The 20,194-nt window shown below is 40.2% G+C and overlaps 1 protein-coding gene across 5 annotated transcripts in view; it reads right to left on the minus strand.

The window, feature by feature from the left end:
- Positions 1-1,165: 1,165 nt before the first annotated feature.
- The window catches only part of ADNP (activity dependent neuroprotector homeobox), a 32,455-nt gene continuing 13,426 nt past the window's right edge, over positions 1,166-20,194 (minus strand). For 3 of the 5 annotated variants that reach the window (XM_036064671.2, XM_078057307.1, XM_036064673.2), the window contains 3 exons: positions 9,356-9,468; positions 7,478-7,570; positions 1,166-5,594 (listed from right to left, as the gene is read on the minus strand). In XM_036064671.2, coding sequence (XP_035920564.1) covers positions 2,487-5,594; positions 7,478-7,570; positions 9,356-9,463 — 3,309 coding nt within the window. In that variant the 5' untranslated portion in view covers positions 9,464-9,468 and the 3' untranslated portion in view covers positions 1,166-2,486. Of the gene's footprint in view, positions 5,595-7,477; positions 7,571-9,355; positions 9,469-9,776; positions 13,426-20,194 lie in introns of those variants that run through there. The other 2 variants (XM_036064670.2, XM_078057306.1) reach the window with 2 other exon arrangements.

Here is a 20,194-nt window from a genome sequence, read left to right on the forward strand (position 1 = left end):
ATCTAATTAGAAGGTGGCAGGTTGCCACAGCTTTATTTCCAGATTATTCCAAAAGCAAACAGCAACGACATTCTTTTAAAATGGCTTTTATTGAGACACTTTTAGGGCTTCTGCAACATCGCTAGTTGGGGATCTTCTTTATTTCCAATTCTTAGGTGGCTAAATTCGTCTCTGAATGCCTACAACGCCCATTCCCACCACCTTAGCGAGGAAGCACATGGTCTCTGCTTAAATGTTCAATCAGGAATGTATGTCCCCCTCCGCTATTCTATACAAGTCTCCTTAGGCCTCCTAAGCCCAGACTCTGTCCTTTCCCACCTAGTAATTGATTAGGCAGACTAATTTCAAACCAAGGGTGAGAGGGCTTCAGTTCAGCTATTACTATCCTTAAGTAAGAGAAAAGCTTTCTCAATGCCAGTTCTTCTGATTTGATAATCCGTGGCATCTTAATTTGGGGACATCCTGTCCTAAATATTATTAGCTGGTGTCTGTAGAATTTATAATCTCCTTGTAGAACAGACTTAAAATAACTCCATGTCAGCCCCGAATGCCCTAAAGGTCCCGCCTGGTCTATTCTTACACTTTCTCCTGTAGTTTCTGAGAAGCAGGATGTTAACATTTTAGGAGGAGATTGGTCAACTTTCTTTGGTCTTGTTAATGCTTTTGTCACAGCTATCTTTGGGAAGGAGTCTTAGAAATTACGGATGCCACCCACTGAAGACCTCTTTAGACCAACGTCCCCGAGAGGTGCTTGCTAGGCTTCTGTCCTCTGCACGGATTGGCGCTTTCCATCATTGTTGTAATTACTGAAACAGTGGCCTAATACTGCCTCCTCGTACTCTTCCATTCTTTAGTCCAAGCTGCTCTTGGGAATCTATGTAGTAAATATACTAGCTCTTTCCATCTTAACAGCCCTTCAAGTGTGTGATCTCCAAAGCCTTTTTAATAGCAAGATGGTCAAGAGAATTACAACAAAAGCAGAGAGTAGTTGCCTGTTTAGTACAATTGTTCCCATTATAAGGTGAAAACTAACATTTACTTCCTTTTATAAGAAAGAACGCCAGGGCATTAATATTCTGCTTGCAAATTAATGCCAATTTGTTTACATCCTTTTATCATTGAGACATTTACATATATAAGCAGGCTCTGCTCCTTAACAAAAGGGGAACTGAAAAACTCATGAATGTTTATTTTTGCAGTTAAAAAGTAAAAAGACAAAACCAAACCAAAAGAATTTGTTAACAGGTGCCTTGAGAGAAAGCATTCTTAATGCCAGTGGCACATCTTGGTCTTCTGTAAGTTTCCTCAGTGGCTGTGGCTTCCGCCTCTGATGAAAGTGAGCCATGGCATCAGCTGGTACAAGACATAATGGACACATAGGACTGTAATGTGTAATAAAGCAAGTATTTACATTAAGCACAATACAGCAATTTATTTAGATGCTTAAAATGAATACAAAGGGAAATAAAGATCACAAAATTATACATACTACAACAGTGTGTCATATATTAGATGGTATAAATGAATACACCAGGGTGGTGTTTAACTAAAGATAAAACTAAATATCCAAAATGCAGCACTCATTGGTTTGCTGCTTCAACACAACACACTTTCATACAGATCTAAAAGGTGTCAAAATTAGTAGCTGCAAAGTCAATTCTTGCATGTGATTTTTTTAGCTTAAAAGATTTCAGAAAACAGATCTGAAATACCAGTTTTTGTTTCTGTCAGCTGTAATGTCAAGGATATTCAGAACAAGAAAAATTCTATAATACAAGAGAGTCCAGATATATATCTTATGTGGCTGGCCTCTGTTGCAAGATTGTACAAGGTTATGTGCAAAAACTAAGTCTGTCCAAAAGTCCATACTAGCGCAGTTTCAAGCTTTTGCTAGGTAAACTAGATAGAGCGTTTATTACACAGCAAGGGCAACACTAAAAAAAGAAACAAATCTAGGATGGGTACACAATAACAATATCATAGGCATCACTTGAATAGGTCTAAAAGACTGTACAAATATACATTTCAACTATTCAGAATGAATACATGAAAAAAAATTGATTTTCCCCAAAGTCTACTATACACATTGGACTGGTAGCTTGAATGTTGGCCCTACACTACCGTGTGAATCAGGGTAACGCTTCCCAAGAACATCCAACCAAACATTTTACAGAGGGAAAGAAATGTCGAGAAGGCAGATAAAATAAACCTCTGCTTTTCCTCATGTGCGTTCGTGAGCCACCAGCTTATTGGTTTTTCACATTTATTTACTGTGTCTGTCACAGCAAGTTCTGAAGCAAGATCAGCCAATCGTGTGTCATAGACTTAGAAATAACCACTGGGATTAGCAGTGGCCATGTATCCCTACAGCCCGATGACCCAGTACTCAAAAGGCAGTACCAGTTAGAATACAGCTTTGCAGTCCTACCGAAAGGAGAGCAGAGCTCCAGGCTGCAGCATGTCACCGATGCCTGAGAACCTGGTACTTAGGCCTGCTGGCTGCTCAGTTTCACTCCGGTTAGGCTGCCATGCATCGGCTCAGCAACCCCATCAGTCATGTTGTCAAACTGCTCCCCATCCTCACTGTCAATTGTGCTATTCTGCCACTCAATCTGTGGGTTAGATAAGCGCTCATCATTTTCAGATGCGTTCTTCCACTGTGACTGGTCCTTGGACCAAAACCCTTCAACTTTTCCATAGGAACTATTCTTCCATTTCAACTGCTCTCTGTCACCTTGCATGGTAGCCTTTTTTTTGGCAGCTGGCTTACTGCTTCTTGCATCTTCACTCTGGGAAGACTCATCAGACCAGGTTCCTGCTTTCATTTCACATGTGTTGTCCTCAAAGTCTGACACTTGTTGGGAACCAGGGCCACTCTCAGATGGAGAAGCACCATCTTTCCACTCAACAACATCATCCTGGTCAACCTCACTGTCAGAAGCATCATGCATTAGTTTGGTTGGTTCCTCAGTCAAATGAATAGTTTCATATTTTGAACCATCCTCCTCTTTTTGGTCTAGCTTCTCCTCAGATTCTAAAGCATCCTCAGAAATGACCTTCGGTATGTGTTCCTCTGGGTTGTTAGAGATTTTAGGCTCAACTTCAAACACAGGGTCAAAAGGGCTACCACTTCCATTGGATTCTTCCTCCAAATTTTCAAAACTGTCTGAGGAGCTGTCCTCCTCCTTCCCAAGGCTGAGCTTTTTGTCAGCAGTTTTACTAGCATTGACTCTGGAATCCTTCTCGTCATGATTCTCAAACAGCCACTCAGCATCAAAATCCATCTCGTGCTTCACTTTGTTTAGTTCTTTCATGTTGAAGCCCAGTAACACACCAGGCTTGTACTTTTCACAGTCTCGGACACACTTCTTCCTCTTGTTACTAAAATGGGAAGCAATGTCACTCTTCCACAACCACAAACTGGCGGCCAGCTTCTCAATTTCTCTCCTGCTGGGATAGGGCTGTTTGTTAAAATACTTCGTTAGGAAGCTTTTCCTGGCTTCATAGGAATCATCTTCATGACCCTTGGGGTCTAAAGCTAAAACAACAGGCTCCTCGGGCTTCTCTTCAAAGAAGCTGGGCGAATCGCTATCATCGTCTAACTTTCGCTTTTTCAGCAAGGGAAATTCCACTTGCTCGTAAGTGCGCTTGACAGGTGCCAGGCCCGGTGACTGATTAAGCCGAGAGGGTGCATTTGTCTTATCCTGGCCATTCTGGGTCTTTCCAACACCCCTGCAGTGAACGAGATGCAGAGTGATAGTCGAGGCGGTCATGTTGCTGGTGTACACACCAAGGCAATGGATGCATTTGTAGGTGAGCTTTTTTTCCACGGGATGAACCGTCTGAATAACTTGGTGCCTCTCTCGTAGGTGATGTGCAAGTGCATCAGATATGGGTCCTTTTAGGATTGAAAAGCAAAGAGGGCAAAGGGTTTTCCCAACATCTTTTTTATAGGGCACTGCAGCTTGAGGTGAACTTTTAACAGGGATATCTGCCTTTTCCTGAACTTTTGGCTGTGGCTTTGGAGGGACTGGAGGGTTATTTTGGGCATGGTAAGCAACAGATTCAGCCGGGGCATCCCTCAGGTTGTATGTGGTTACCAGGAGATGGATATTAGTGTGACTACCCTGCTGCAATGTCAAATCAAAACTCAAAGTGGAATCTGTTTTAGGTCCCATCTCTTCATCAATGTGAACCATCCGCATGTGTGCCGCCATCTTTTCCACATCATTGAAAGTTGAACGGCAATATGGACAAGACAGACCATGAATTAACATATGGTTGAGCAGGGTATCTGTGGGCAAATAGCGATTACAGTAGAGGCATTTGCTAGTAAAATTGTGTATTTTCATAATGTAGTTGGCTACTGCTGGGACTTTCTCAGCTTTATGTTCTTTTTCGAAGTGCACACTATACACATTTTCAGGAAAAAGCTCATTACAGATTGTACATATTTTCCACTTTTGAGTTGAGGAAGTATTGGCTGGGGGAGGGCCCGTGGCAGCTGCAGTAGGTTTGGAACTGGACTGACCTAATACTCTGGATGCCTGTGACTGGGAGAGGGAGGGAGACTTTAACTGGCCTGATGAGAGAGAAGAGGCATTAGCAGACTGCAGGGAGTATCTTGCTGGTGCCTGGGACCTCTGCTCTGACCCAAGCCCGTAAGATCTTCCATTTCCACTTGGAAGTAACTGCTTCACAGACTGAGACTGTTGAGGGATGGAAACTGGTGCGTTGCCACCTAGACCCAGTCTCATTGACTGACCAACGCCATAGCCCTGGCCTACAGATTTGACTCCATAGTTATTTTGCTGTAGGTGAACATTGGACATCATGTTGACTCCTGTAGAATTTAAGTTAGGCTTTGGTATTGAGAGTCGATTTACCATCTGCTGTGATGGCAAAGACCGGACATTTCCAGAAGCAAGGGAACCAATTCTTGACTGGAGTCCCATGCCCTTCTTCTCTTGAGGTTTGGGAGCAATTAGCATCAAGGGTTTGGATCGGGGAACCACCACATTTGTGTGCCCAATCATGGCAGTGACCTGATAGCCTATGCGTTCATGGTCTTCGATGACGTGTTGTACCAAAGCTTCGTAGGACTTTGGCATGAAAAGGCATCTCTTGCAGTGAATACTACTCTCTTCCCGGGCATTTGAACCTAAAGGGACTGCACCGTTGAGTGACTTCTCACCTGCCTTTGCTATGTAAGGCGCTGCCACGTGCTGAAAATGTTCCCTGTAAATGTGCTTCCTAACGATTTCATAAAGAGGATCTCGGTAAGTGCACTTCTTACAGTAATAAACAGCTTGTTCTACACTGTCAGCCTGCTTAGGTTTAAGGCCATCATTTTTGCTTTTATCTTTGAAAGTGCTGAGGCTGCTACTTGGTGCGCTGGCATTTGGAGCATGAAATATTTTAATGTGTGTTTCCAAAGTCTTTTTGTCTGCATTGAAGGTACAGTAGGGGCAATTAAGGAGAATCCTATTTTCAAAGTCTTCACTATGGACATTCCGGAAATGACTTTTGTAGGCAGAGAAGAATTTTGAAGAAAATGGACAAGCACTGCAGCAAAAAGGTTTCGTCCGGTAGTCCTACAGAAAAGACAAAAACTGGAATTAGAATGCCACTTCAGAAAGGTAGTAACAGGTTCTAGACTTTTTCCCCCAGATGTTCTCTATTTTTAATAGAGATATAATGCTATCTTTAGAACCAAAACTCTGTAATGCACTGATATAATTTTTTTCCTTTTGCAAAACTAATTTGTAAAATATAAACCCAAATGAGAAAGCTGTTTTAAACCAAATTTTTATGTGGGTCCCAGAGTATTAAAAAACCCCTCGATTCTAAGTTTCCCCTCAATGCTTAAAAAAGATCAAAGTCACATTTGCTGACTGGTTTTAGAGAAGCCAAAGACAAATGGCTTCAAAGATAAACATTTTACAGTTAGAAACAACAAGAATAAACACTGTGAAATCACTCACTCCATGAGAATCAGTAAAGTTGCGAAAGGCTGTTCAGATTTACTGTTCGGTAAAACTCAGGGCCCAGAGTGCTGTAGTGCAATTAGGCAGTAAGATATAAAGATACGCCTTTTGTCCCTCCCATCATGGAAAATCTTCAAAAATCTCAAAACTTTTTCCCTCTGATCGAAGTACAGTGTAGTATTTAGATTTCATTACTGATCAAAAAGCTACTGATTTGAAGAGTTGGCTGGCTTTCTTCTATAAACCATGATCTCTTTTCTCAAGCAAGAGCAGCTTCAAAAGAACTAATGAAGTGATAGCTGCTTTGATTCAAATTAAGAAGTTAAATAAAAATTTCTTTCCTACAGACTATGAGGAGTGCATGATGTTAAAAATCCAGTAAAGTACTGCAGAATATACTGATATCAAAGAGCAACTTCCAGAATTATGCTCATTAGCACTTGCGCAGTTTGTCCTTTGAAGACCGGTGAAACACAAGCTGGGCAAGAGATTATCTTTCCTCCCTAGAAACCTACTTTGTTTCAGATACTGGTTTGACACAAAATAAAATACTCCGCTTCTCCTTAAAGCTCAACCCCCTATCTAAATGTGTTAGAATGTAAAGCTTTGGGATTCGTAAAAACGAATTAAGTGGTATGTCCCACTGGAAAGCTTTTACATTCAAAGACTTCTGGTGCATACCTTTTTTCCCTGGGGTATGGATAAGAAAAAACGAGGTAACTATACTCTCAAATTTCTGAGGCAGAGTTTAAAAGTACTGCCAATGTTTAAAATCCCTGCCCAAATATATTCCGATAAACAGATCAATAATTACAGAACTACAATCACTACTGAAATAGGTAATAGTAAAGTCTGCAGTGACAATCACTTCTCCCTGTAAGACAGGAAACACCACCTACCTATACCACCTTCTCTGTCACATTTTTTCACCTGCTGACACTTGCTGGCATCACTGGTGCCTTGGACTACCTAATAGTGTTTTTAATACCACTTTGTAAAAATTTAAGTTATACCTTTCTGTCACTACTGTCCTATAAAGCCACCCATTCCCTTCCCCTTCCCCATGTGCTGGCTTAGCAACCCCAGGGGTTGGATGATACCAACACAGAAAAAAACACCCTCTCCAGAAATAACATGAATTGTGACAGACACGAAAAAATGATGGATGGCCTAGATGAACAGAATGTTGGAGGGTACATTTCAGAAACAGAAGAGCCAAAGTACTGCTGATACATTGTTGACATACAGCAGACCTTAGAATATTTAAGTAACAAAGTTTCCTATTCTTACACTTGAAGTTTCAGTCCAACAACAAAAAAGACAAATTCTTCCTAGTTTTCCCTGCCACTTAGGAAAACAAATAATCAATTTTGACATTTTCCATACAAGGTTGCTGCCCACAAAACAATGCTTCACTATGACAGGCCTAGAGCTGAAAAGGGAGTATACCAAGGATGTAGCCATTTGGGGAAGTCCCCTGTGCTACTTACCTGATTTTTTGTAAGTGAAGGGTCCCACAGTCCTACATCCTCCCATGTAGTGTTTTTCAAATAAAAGTCATTAGGTTCAAACTGTTTAAAATCCTAGAAAACAGTGAAAGAAGTTTACAAAAACACAGTGATACTAACTCTAGCCCAACCTTACTTAGAAATCCCATCTCTTAGCTAGAGCTAAGACACACAGAAAAACCAACCCCACCAAGAACTAAACTAGGAATGATGAGGCTCTTAGGAAATACAAAAAGGCATATGGAAGTTGCATTCTACATTTTCTAACAACCAAACATTCCCCTAATGGTCAGCCAGGTTTCCAAGGAAACTACTGGAAGTTCTAATTAAGTAAAAAATTCAGCCACATATTAATACCAAAGCTCCTTTCATTAGAGTATTGTAGCTCATCAGTTGTCGTATTAGAATGGAGTATAAGCTAGCAATGTTTGCTTACAGCACCATGGATGCGATATTCTGTTTCTGAGGGGAAAAAAGGGGTCGAAATGGACTGGGAAGAAAACTCAGGATTTCTGAATCCGCAAAAGGAAGAAAGAAAGCTATTCGAAGAAAAGTAAGCAGTATTACGTTAAATTTATACTCTTACATAAAAATTTAATGGCCCATTTTCCCCCCAGGCCAGGAAGATAAAAAGTCTTAGGAGAAAATTCCCCTTGGCTGCTAAAAGATTCACAGTTCAGTGTGGCAAAATCAAATACATATAAATTCCAGAGTATGTAATGGGTATAATAATGGGAGGAACACGTCAAATGCAGGATAGAAAAGCTACCTTAACATTTGCATTATTTATCCTTGTGCAGATTACTCCACTGAGTGCAAAGTGGAAGTAGATGGACTGTTTCATCGGGCAGATCTACCTGAATCTGAGGGGCTGGAGAGGCAGTGAACTTCCACACTGGGGATAACATAACTAGAGAAGCCCACTTTTGAGAAGCTTCAGTCTTCATGATATACCCCTCAAGTATTATTCATGGGAATCAGGAAAAGAAAACCTGTTGCATGAAGGAAACTGTTTTTTAACTTTCAATTCCATCCAAACATTTACTGAATGCCTATTACGTACCCAGCACTGTGCTAGGTGCTGGTTATACGTGGATGGACAAGGTGGTTATGGTCCCTTGCCAGCTGGAACTTAAAGGCTAGTGGGGAAAACAGCTTTAAATATTTCAGTCAGAGGCTTTGACCAACTAAACCGCAAGACCTGGAGCAATGAGATCTGGAAAAGGAGACCAGTACACTGGCTATCCCACAGGGCTGTTATAAAGCTCATAGACAAAAGGTTAGAAAAACAGTTTTCAAAAGTCCAAACTGTTATAACAAGGGGAAGATAATAGTGTATGATGGGTCAGAAGGGCCAACAAATGCTCAAATCCTAAGCAAAGAGACAACAAGCACCCAAACCACCATGCCTCAACAATCAGAAGGTCAACCAGAACACTCAGGCATATCAGAATGAGAACAGGCTCTGGAGTCCCGCAGACAGACCCTGCCATATGCTTAGCTGTGAGGTGGACCTAGATCTTTACTGGTTCTTCATTGTAAACTGGAGATAAGAATTCCTACATCTCCCCCAGGGGTTGTTCTAAGAATCTGAATTTAGAGACAATTCTAAAGCACCTGAAGTGTCTGACATGATACATCCTCACCAGTAGAACTGCTTTTGCTTCATGATGCAAAGATGAAAAAGCCCATTTTAGGGAGAAGGGAACAAGTTAAGTCAACTGAGAAAGCTCTGGTGAAGCTAATGCTGCAGTTACAATTCAGAATCACAACTAAGAATTAACCAATCCCGGCTGCTGACACAAAGTAATGGATCAGAAGCTGAGTCATGTTAAAATTAAAAAATGGCATGCTACTTACTTCTATGTGTTCTTTACAGTATTCCAACCCAATGTCACTAAGTATTTTTTTCACAGTTTTCCGGGCTTTTCTTAAACTGCCAAGATTGTTGACAGGAAGTTGGAACATAGTTTCTATTGGAAAAAAAAATTTAAGTCAAGTCAAAACACGTACAACTTGTAATATTTCCTAGTTCCACTGACGGTAGGACCACAAACCCTGGCCCGCTGACCAAGAAGGTGAGTGGATACTCTTATCTAGTATGTTCCGATTACTTAAAGCAGGCAGGCAAAGTAAGTGCTCTCTGATCTTTTCTATTTTTAACAGGACATTTTATGTTATAGATCAACTATGAGTTTAATCTGGCACAATTCTAATTAGAGTTTAAGTTCATCACCAAACTGGTTTTTTTAAAGTTGAGAATTAGGTTAATAATACCAACCGATTATCTTAAAATCGAGTGTGAGTGCTTTTCTCCTTGTGTTGTTGAACCTCTGAAAATAGAAAAATGTTCACCATTTCAGCATCATTATCACAAAATTTTGAGTGCCAGGGAAAAGAAGTTTTTGTTTTCTGGGAACTGTCCTGCACATTACTGTGATGATCTTAAAGAAAAAGCCTTCAGTGTTTCCAAATACTATCCAAACTAAAGACACTACTGGTTGTGTACCTTGCCCCCCCAGCCAGCACCACACCTGGACAAAGGCACTCAGCATCAGGGCAGATGATAACTGTGTTACAGACTTTAGGGGCTCCTCTTGAAAAATGAAAAGCTTATATGTATGTGTGAAGGAACTGAAAAATTATTTAAATGACCTAATACATTAAAGCACAAATTTAGATCCACTTCCCCAAGTTCCTTAAAAAACAAAAGTTAAAATAAAATTAGTATTTGTATGGCTTCCATGTGACCATAAATGTATCCTATAAAATACGGTAAGAATTTATCAATGTAATAATCCAAATAAATTTCGTAGAATATAAAATAGTTCCAAAAACCAAAACCAGAGGCAAAAACCCAAAAGCCAAAGCAATAGGAATTAAAGTTTAATACACGCAAATCTGGTGTTCTAATAAAGGCTGTTACTCTATAATACCACTACCATTTGCAAGTACAACCATAATCAACTAATCTAAACGTAACACAGCATCATTTTACCTCCTTTATTATTCTTATCCAAAAATCAATATTAACTATGAAAAATGGAAGAGTGAAGCCTACCAAAACAACTCCTACAAATTCTGAATTTGGCTATGTCATCAGAACTTAGAAGTTTCAAAATATTCTACATGAAGTACAAAGTATAATTGAGGCCAAGAAAGAATGCATTTCACTAAAAAACACAGATCAGCCTTCCCATCCTCAGCAGCTAAGAAGCACGACTACGTGTCCTCTATACACTCTGCCATCCAACAATCTGCGTATGACTTAATAGCGGACTCAGAAGTCACTTTGGTTACTAATTAATGTGCACTCAAAGCCAAATCCATTATTCCTTGTGGAAATTATATTGCTAAATTGTTTAAACCATCTTTCTGAAAGTTTTAAATCAGTTGCTTAATAAAACTGTTCCCACAACCACGTCAGTTAGAGAGAACTACCTGACAGCAATGTTTCAGAAATACTGAAAATGTTACAGGCTAATTGTGAAGAGACCGGGCATCAAAACAGATGCCCACAAATGCCCCAGCCTGAGAAGAGAGAGCTTGTTTCTCTATTCATTTCATAAACTCTCTGTGGGCCCAAATGCAGTTCTTTTGGAACTTCCCAAGTCAGTCCTGCTTCACTTCAGAGGAGAGATGAGCCCAGAAGACAGCCATTACTGCTTTCCCCCGCCTCCTGCTTATACGCAGCTCAACATCTCAGCAAAAACAAATACACAATGATTTGGAAATGTCGCCACCACTGAAGTCACCAGTCTATACAGAAAACACCCAGGGAATTAAATTGCAGCCGAGGATAAAGGAAAACTCATTCTCCTATGGACAATACACCGGGCATTCTAAGTGCCCACCACCCAGAGCTAACCAAGTTGTTTTAAGACCTCCAACTGAAGCACCTCACTGCATGGTAGGTACCCAATTTATACATCTACAGTTCTGAAAATGTGAGTATGCTCATGAAGAAGCTTAGTTACAAGAAACTTGTAATTTATAAAATGTGGGTATTTCAGCCATGGAGTAAATCTCAAGTTTACTTAGGCTGAATTAAATAGGCATATAAATAGTGAACACTGCTCACCAGAAAATGTTGTACAAAAATGTAGTTTTTTTTTTTTATGATTAGCAACTAGGAGGAACCTAAATTAAAGTTTACACTGAAAGATGTAGAATACTCTGAGTTAAGATTAGTGGCATTGTTAATGGATCTGGGGGAATTCTATGTGCCCTCTTCCCCAGAGGGAGGTACCCTCTATGTATTTGCTTATGGAGGTCACTTAAGATTTCGTCCATCTGGAGCTAGAATAACACATTCATTCATATGTGTTAGCATCATCAAAAACATTTACAAAGACCCTTGTTTAAGTTAAACATTCTTTATAAACAGGCATACAGTGTAAAAATATAAGCAAAGAAGGATCCCTCCTACTCCTATCCTCCAGCCATGGAGCTCCCCTTCTGGAAGGGGCCACTGTTATGTCAAGCTTTTCTGCAACAAACCAAAGATTCCTTCAAAGAACATCTCCAACAAACTCTGTGAATGTTAGGATTATTATGGGTGACAAGATAAAGAACTCAAGGACTCTATGTTGTTTTCCCCAGCCTCTGGCTTGCTGTTAAGAAAGAACTTCAAAGGGTACCTGGGTGGCTCAGTCAGTTAAGCATCTGCCTTCTGCTCAGGATCCCAGGGTCCTAGGATCAAGGCCCATTTCGGGCTCCCTCAGGGAGCCTGCTTCTCCCTCTCCTGTTCCCCTCCGCCTCCTTGTGTTCCCAGTCTGTGAAATAAAAGCTTTTCTTTTTTCTTTTTTTTTTTTTAAGGAAACAACTTTAAATCAACAGCTGGCTTCAGGGTTCATCAATGTTATCTCTTTGATTCATACTTGAAAACTTTTACAAGAATTACTCCTGGCCTCCTCTGCACCACTCAAAAGTCCTGTTTAGAAACTGGACAAGGGGTCCATACCATAAAAGTGACTGAGGGGCATGAACAGAGTAAACAGGAAATCAACTGTCTGAGATTAAGGGCTGATTCCTCACTTTTGAACAGAAAGAGAGCTAAAAACAAAATATTGACAATAACTACTCTTAGGAAGCAAGATGCCTTAAACTAAGGTCAAAAACTGTCTAGAGATGGGCTTTCTCTCCAGATTTGTCCCCATGTGGCTAGTCCTTTCTCTTGAGCCTCCTTGCCTGTCAGAATGGCCATTTTCACCAGGTCAGCACCATTATCCCAACACCAAGGAGAGCTCCTTCAGTCAAACCATAAACCTTTCAGCTCATAACAAAAAAGGGGAAAATATCCAATTTAATAGAATGGAACCACTGTTCACCTGTTTATCAGTCATTTTTGAAGAACCTATACTCTGTCAATGTGCTGGGAATAGAGAGATGAACAGGACACAGTTCTTCCCTGCAACAGTCCATCACGTCTAAGGGACGGGACCTAGAGCACATAGCAGGCCCCTGCGCACTGGAGTCAAGAAGATGGCTGTTTCTGCCAAACTGCTTCTCGGAGCCACCCCTGGTGCAAATGATGTGCTGTTAGGTGGCCCTTCCTCCATTACAGCAGAGTGTATATGACTCAGGTCCACCCATCAGAGTATTCTACCTCTACAGTCACTGACGGAAAGAACTGGGTGTGTGCCCCAAACAAGGCTGATAGTGATGCTGAAAAGGACTCAGGACCTGCTACTACATGGAGAAAGCAGAGGGAGGGGAAAGACTCCTATTCAATAACACTTAAAGTCCTCAATCCAGCTGTGCCTGACAGCCCCTTCCAAAGACTTTTCCTAAACAAGAGCCAAGTACATGACCACTTTTGCTTAAACTTTGGTTCATGTTCCTTGCACCCAAAAGTCTTAGTAGACCCACTGGGCAGTGGGACACAGAAGAGGAAGTGAACACGAGAAAAGATGGAGAACTTTATGCTAAGTAATTACACTTGTGAATCAGGTCTAGTAGAAGAATAACAGTTTGTTAGGAAGACATAGTTCTTCTGAAAGATGCTTTGGCCCCTGGTTTCATTAATCAAAAACAAAAACACTGTATGAACAGTCAACCCCCCACCCCCCGCCTTTTTTTAGAGACAGGGGGAAGGAGACAGGCAGATCGGTGTAGGCGGACGGGCAGAGGAAGAGAGAGAATCCCAAGCAGGCTCATGCACAGTGCAGAGACCGACATGGAGCTCGATCCCACAACCCCAGGATCATGACCCAAGCCTAAATCAAGAGTTGGATGCTTAACAGACTAAACCACCCAGATGCCCCTCCCCTAAATCTTTTAGAATATTAGAAAGGGGGCGCCTGGGTGGCTCAGTTGGTTAAGTGTCGGGCTCTGCACTTGGCGTGGAGTGTGCTCAAGATTCTCAACCTCACCCTCTGCCCCTCCCCCACTCAAAAATAATAAAAAAAGAACCGTTACAAGATTTGGGGGAAAGCTCAATGACCTATTAATAATAGTTAACATTTGCAAGTATTTTATTAACTGAAAATAAGTAGCATTTGGGTAAGCATATGCCATCTGATGAACCAGACTTAAAAATACCAGTTTTTGAGAATGATTTAAATTCATTGCTGAATGATTCAGCCACATTCCTTCCTATTGATCTTTGCGAATTATACCCACACCTACTGACTGGGTCCAAAACATTAAAATTTTACTAATAATCCTGACCAAACTGCTACTCATGTGCTTTCTTAGAAAGCAAGAGTCAGATGGCAGAAATGAAAATCTGAGATCTGTAGCCCCAGGCTAGAGATGAATTGAAAACACATATAGAAGACTGATCAAACACAGGTTTCTCTTTCCCCTCCAAATTCCAAAACCAAAAATACTCCTTTACTCCACATACGAAGAGAAATGAGGCAGAATGAGCCTGTCTTATGAGGAAATATCTATAGTCTGAACCTGTACAGGTAAAGGATAACAGCACCTCAGTGACAGTGAACTTCACTTAAGCAAAGAAGTCATTATCTGAGAAACATAATTATAATCATTTATGAAACAACAGCTCTGCCAAAAGGCTTGGATCAAGTCAGGTGTTGTACTGAGGCTCTTCTGGGTCAGGAAGACAGAGGGGAACCTGAGAGCAGACGGTTCTAGTTTAGCCGGCTCAAGGCAAGGTTTGCAGGACCTGATGTACCAACAGTCAGTGAAGTTTGTCTATGTATTTGATAAGGTCCCTTGCAAAGGGATCAAGGATGACATCATTTAGTCTGTTTTTAGGGGCAGGAAAAAAAAGCAGAAAAACATTTATAACTGTGCCCACAGAAAGTTAAATCAAAAAAACAAAAAACCCCATAAAACCTAACCTTAAACCTTTGACCAGGCACAGTTAATCAAACAAGCCAGGAGAAAAAAAAGCCTCCAGATCAAACTTTTCCAGATTATATTTCAAGCTACTGCAAGTGTGGATGTAACATGGCATCTTCCAGGATATAATTCTTCATATTTTTATGTGCATTCTTGGGTTTCCCAAGTTCTTAATAAGAACATACAGTACTAATTTAACATGCTAACAAGTACAGAAGTAAATATGATAGCATGCCCTAATTTCCATCACCTGCAAGTATAACTGCAACTTTCTCATATCTGGGAACTGAAATCTGAACGTATACCAGAGTGACAACTAATGCATCAGTTCTATCAGTGAATACAAATTTACAATTTTCGTAAGAAATCTTACACTGCATTGAGAGCTAGACAGGAATGGTTACTTCTTCCCGGTAACACCTAAACATAAGCTGCTTAGTCTAAACCAGTGGTTTTCAACACTCCCCCACCCCCCTTTTAAAGAGGAAACCCTTGTTTCTAAACAAATCTTAGCTGAATTATAAAAAAGATAAAAAGTGGAGGGGCTCAGAGGTTGAAATGGAAAGAGGAAGAAGGAAAAGTTCTCAGTTCCTAAGTATCTCCTTGAAATAGTTACTTGTCTAAACTAAGCTTCTAATGCAAATTTATGCCAAGGTGACAGTAGTCTGAAATGTAGAATCGGGACCTAGTGGACAATCAACCAAAGCAGGAAGTTTGATGGCTATAGCAGAATTCCAAAAGTTTACTGAAAATCTCCCCTAAGTAAAATTACAGTCTGATCAGAGTATGGTTGTCAGAAGCCCACAGTAAGCCTAAGGATTAGAATACAGTTTATACTTTGGTGTTGTCTTTTAAACATTTCTACATTAAGCTGTAAGGAAAAACACACATCTGAGAAAATCTTTTACTGGGGGTGGGGGGAGGGATCAAAGGCTGGAAATAATGCCATTACCAGTGAAGAAAAAGAGCAGTTGTATTTTCTATGTTAATAAAAATTGGGAAGACATTCAAACTACTACAATATAGACAGTTTCATTTTTGGTAACATCATAAATACAAATTAACATGTAAGAAGAAATTCAGATCCTTGATATTAAATCAAGAAAACAAAGTATTCTAATGTCATGCAGATGCAAGTAGTTCTATAAAGACCTTATAAGCCTGCACTGGGGTGTAGGGTCAGATATATTTGAAGTTTCTTTAAACCACTAACTAAAAAGTACTGTTTTGTTTTTTAAGAGGCACAGACATTTTAAGAAGATTCTCCTAAATCTTCATGATGGTACTTTTTTTTTAAAACAGATTTTGTGATGTCTCTGTGGAAACATTTAGGATCCATTAAAATAAAAACTAGGCAGAAAGAAAACATTTCCTTATTTATGTGCTCACTTTTCCTCCTACCACCCGCTCAGCAACATATTTAATACCTGTCAATATCACTGAGTAAAACTGTGGTCATTGTAAAACACTGTTTCTTTTTATAATCAGTAAGTGCTTATCTTTCCTGACTATTCTGGGATCAGAAGCAGTGACCAGAGATACCTTATTTGTTTTTTAAGGGTGTTACTAAGTCCTACATTTAAACTAAACCAGTTGTAAAGAGGTTTATATGTTTGTATTTTGAAAAATAAACCTATAAAGCCTTTCTAGAACCCTCCAATGAGTGAGCAAGTTCAGAGCCCAGCGCCTACATTTGATCTGGAAGTAACCATCCTACTCAATCTTTAAAAAACAACAGCAGCAGCCAACAACCACCACCACAGTCCTAAACAGAAGCAGCTAATCTTTCAATTTCCTATAAGCTCGGGTAAAAGACCTTGCAGATGCCACAGGCTCTCCACAGAAAGGCAGCTCTAATTGTCTCCTCTCTTTCTCAATCCCAAATACCACAGAACAAGTAACTGACAATCCAGAGGCAGAATGCTCTTCTGGATTAGCAGATAAAACTGTGCAGCATGACAGTGGTAAGAAAAGAAAGTTCAGACTCCTTTCTCTTAAGTAATGGAAAACGTGCAGTAGTGTTGAGGCTAAAAAGGGGGGCTTATTTGGAAAGCCCAGGAGGATTAGGAAAACTGCTTTGCAAATGAAGACACACATGTACCAAAAGCCAAATGTGAATAATGAACACCAATTATTTTGCTTAGGTTAATCATATTAGAACACTGTTAATAAAGACAAGAAGCCAGCAGAAAATGTAACCAACTTCTGTTTTCTTCTATACTTATCTACTAACTGCACTGACTTTTACTATTCTCTAATAATAAAAAAATCCCAATAGTTAATTGTGTCAAATACAAAACTGTCTCCAGAAAAAGACACTTTGATTTTCTTCAAGTTTTCCCCAAATCAATGATTAAATTCCGTAAGTTTTTATACTATTTTTTTTTTTTTTTTTGGTAAGTAGACTTGTTATTTATGAAAGGCAAAATGAGTACATTTACCTAAATATAGCATCCAGTAAAGCAATGCTTGGTCATAGGAATACTTTTGGCCACAGTCTATAAACAATGTGTGAATCCCTTCCACAAGTAGCCCTGCTCATAATCTAAGACTCTTTCTCTGCCTGATCACCTCAAGTGAGCGGAGCACAAACCCCGCCAGGCAGCTTGTTCCACACCGGACAGCTCTGTTCACAAGCCCACAGTTCTCAGTTCAGCTACAGAAATCGAATTCCCTAGCCACAGAACAGCCTTTCACATTTTTAAGACCCTTCCTCCTTCCCTTCCAAGTCTTCCCCCTTCTCCAAGTTAAGCACGCTCAGTTCTTTCCACCATTACTTCTGTTATCACAGGAGCCAATCTCCAGTGGATGGGCTCCAGTCTGTCAATCTCTCTGGTGCCCTGAATAAACTTATTCCAGATGTGACACAATCACAAGGTCAAGTGGGACAACACTTCTCTAGTTCTAGATATTTTCTTAAAAATTTTATTATTTTTTTATTATTTTTAGAGAGAAAGAGAACGTGGGGAGTGGGGGAAGGGAGAGAGAGAATCCCAAGCAGGTGCCGCGCCGGGTGGAGGGCCCAATGCGGGGCTTGATCCCACGACCCTGAGATCATGACCTGAGCCAAAATCAAGAGTTGGGTACTTAACTGACTGGGCCACCCAGACATCCCTAAAATTTTATTATTTTTTTTAAAAGTAATCTCTATGCCCAACGTGGGGCTTGAACTCATGACCCAGAGAGATCAAGAGTCACATGTTCCACCTACTGAGCCAGCCAGATGTGCCCTGGGTATTATTTTTAAATTAATGTTCCTGAAAGGTGCACTGTTTTGGTGGCAGCCACTTTACACATATGACACAATCAACCAAGATCTCTTTTTTTTTAAAAAAATAAATATGTGTTGCGTTTTTCAGTATTAGGTGGTTCAGTTGGTGGGAACAAAAATTTTCTGTACTGAATCCACGTCTGGTTAAAAGGGAAGTTAACTATCAAGTCTTTAAATATCTTCTCAATTAAAGGGGCATGAACATTTTGATTCCAAAATGTAGCACTGTGAATCACTGAGAGAACCAAAGGATTGCCTCATCTAAACTCTTCTCATTTTACAGATTAGCAACTGAGGTGAAGCAACTGGCCTAAGGGTGATCAGCTTGTCTGTGACAGACCTGGGTCTCAAGGTCATCTCCAGATCTAGGATGCAGCGCTCCTCCCATTACCGTTGTAGATGAAGCTCTGATCTCAGACATTAAAGGTAAACAAGAGCATGTTAAATACATACATCTGAAAGTGCCACAACTTCACACTCAAGGTTGAAATGACCTTAAACAAGTTCAACCAAACTAGCTCAAGAGATGGAACAGATTAAGAATACATACACATCTCAGGTCAGACGGTCCCATCAGATCCAGAGCTCTGAGACCACTTGCCCGAAGTGCTCTTAACCATCACTGGATGCCAACAGTCAATAGATAGTCACAACGGAAAGATATCCAAATTGTAATAATACCTTGCAATATGAAAACCACAACCTTGGTATCCCTAAAGAAAACAACAGCTTTTCAAAAACAGATGTATCCTATGTCTCTCTTTTATCACCTTCCCATTATCAATACTCAAAACATGCTATTCCAAAAATTGCTTGGGAAAAGAGAGGCTTCGGTGATCCTTCTTTTTCTGGATAGCAGGGTTAGGCAGGAGGCTAGTCTGCTTTCAACTACCTTTTAGGCTCCTTTTTGCAAATAAAGTTCCATTTGTTTTTATTACAAAAGCAATTGGGAAATAAAAACATACATCTACACAAAAACCTGTACACGAGGGTGCCTGGGTGGCTCACAGTCAGTCAGGTGACTGATTCTTGATTTCGGCTCAGGTGGTAATCTCACGGGTGGTGAGATCTAACCCCTTGTTGGGCTCCACCCTCAGCTTGGGAGTCGGCTTGAGATTCTCTGCCTCTGCCTCTGCCCTTCCCCATGGGCTCACTCTCTCTCAAATAAAATCCTAAAAAAAACAGAAACACCAAAAAAACCTGTACACGAATGGTCTCACAGTAGTCATTAATACCCAAGAAGAAGAAACAACCCAAACTCCATGAACTATTAAATGATAAATAAAATGTGGTATATTTATACAGTGAAATATGATTCAGCCGTAAAAAAATGAAGTGCTGATATATGCTCCAACATGGATGAACCCTGAAAAATTATACTCAGTGAAAGAAGTCAGTCACAAAAGACCACTTATTGTAGGATTCCATTTACATAAAAGGTGCAGAACATGCAAATCTACAGACAGAAAGAGTAAAGCTGCCAAAGGCTAGAGGAATTGGGGACAGCAGAGGGCAATTAACTGCTCATGGGAACCGGGTTTTTTTTTTTTTTTGTGGGATGATGAAAATACTCTAAAATTGACTGTGGTGATAGCTGCACAACTCTGTGAATATACTAAAAAACATCAAATTCTACACTTTAAAGGGGTGAATTTTATGGTGTATGAATTACATCTCAGCAAAGTTGTTGCAATTGGGCCTAATAGACTATAGATAAGGCAAGGAACACAAATAATTATATGTAAAGAGTTAACACTGGGTATATTTATCCTTCCAGATTTTTATGCACATGTAATTTTTCTTTTAAAAGAAAATGAATCTTAGGTATCTCAGCATTTAGTCATGCAGCAAGAAAACCAATGCTGCCTGAAAAGTTTTTAACTTTTAAGAACTGTGCTTTCCTTCTAACAGGTAGATGCTAGCCACAAGCGGCTCTTCATCACGTAAAATGTGGCTCGTCTGAGCTGAATGGAGATATACTTTTAAACCAGTTTATTTTTATTGTGGTAAAATACACATAACATAAAATTTACCATCTTAAGAATTTTTAAGTGTATGGGCACCTGGGTGGCTCAGCTGGTTAAGCGACTGCCTTCGGCTCAGGTCATGATCCTGGA

Source organism: Halichoerus grypus, chromosome 10, assembly GCF_964656455.1.
Source record: "Halichoerus grypus chromosome 10, mHalGry1.hap1.1, whole genome shotgun sequence".
Classification (NCBI taxonomy): domain Eukaryota; kingdom Metazoa; phylum Chordata; class Mammalia; order Carnivora; family Phocidae; genus Halichoerus; species Halichoerus grypus.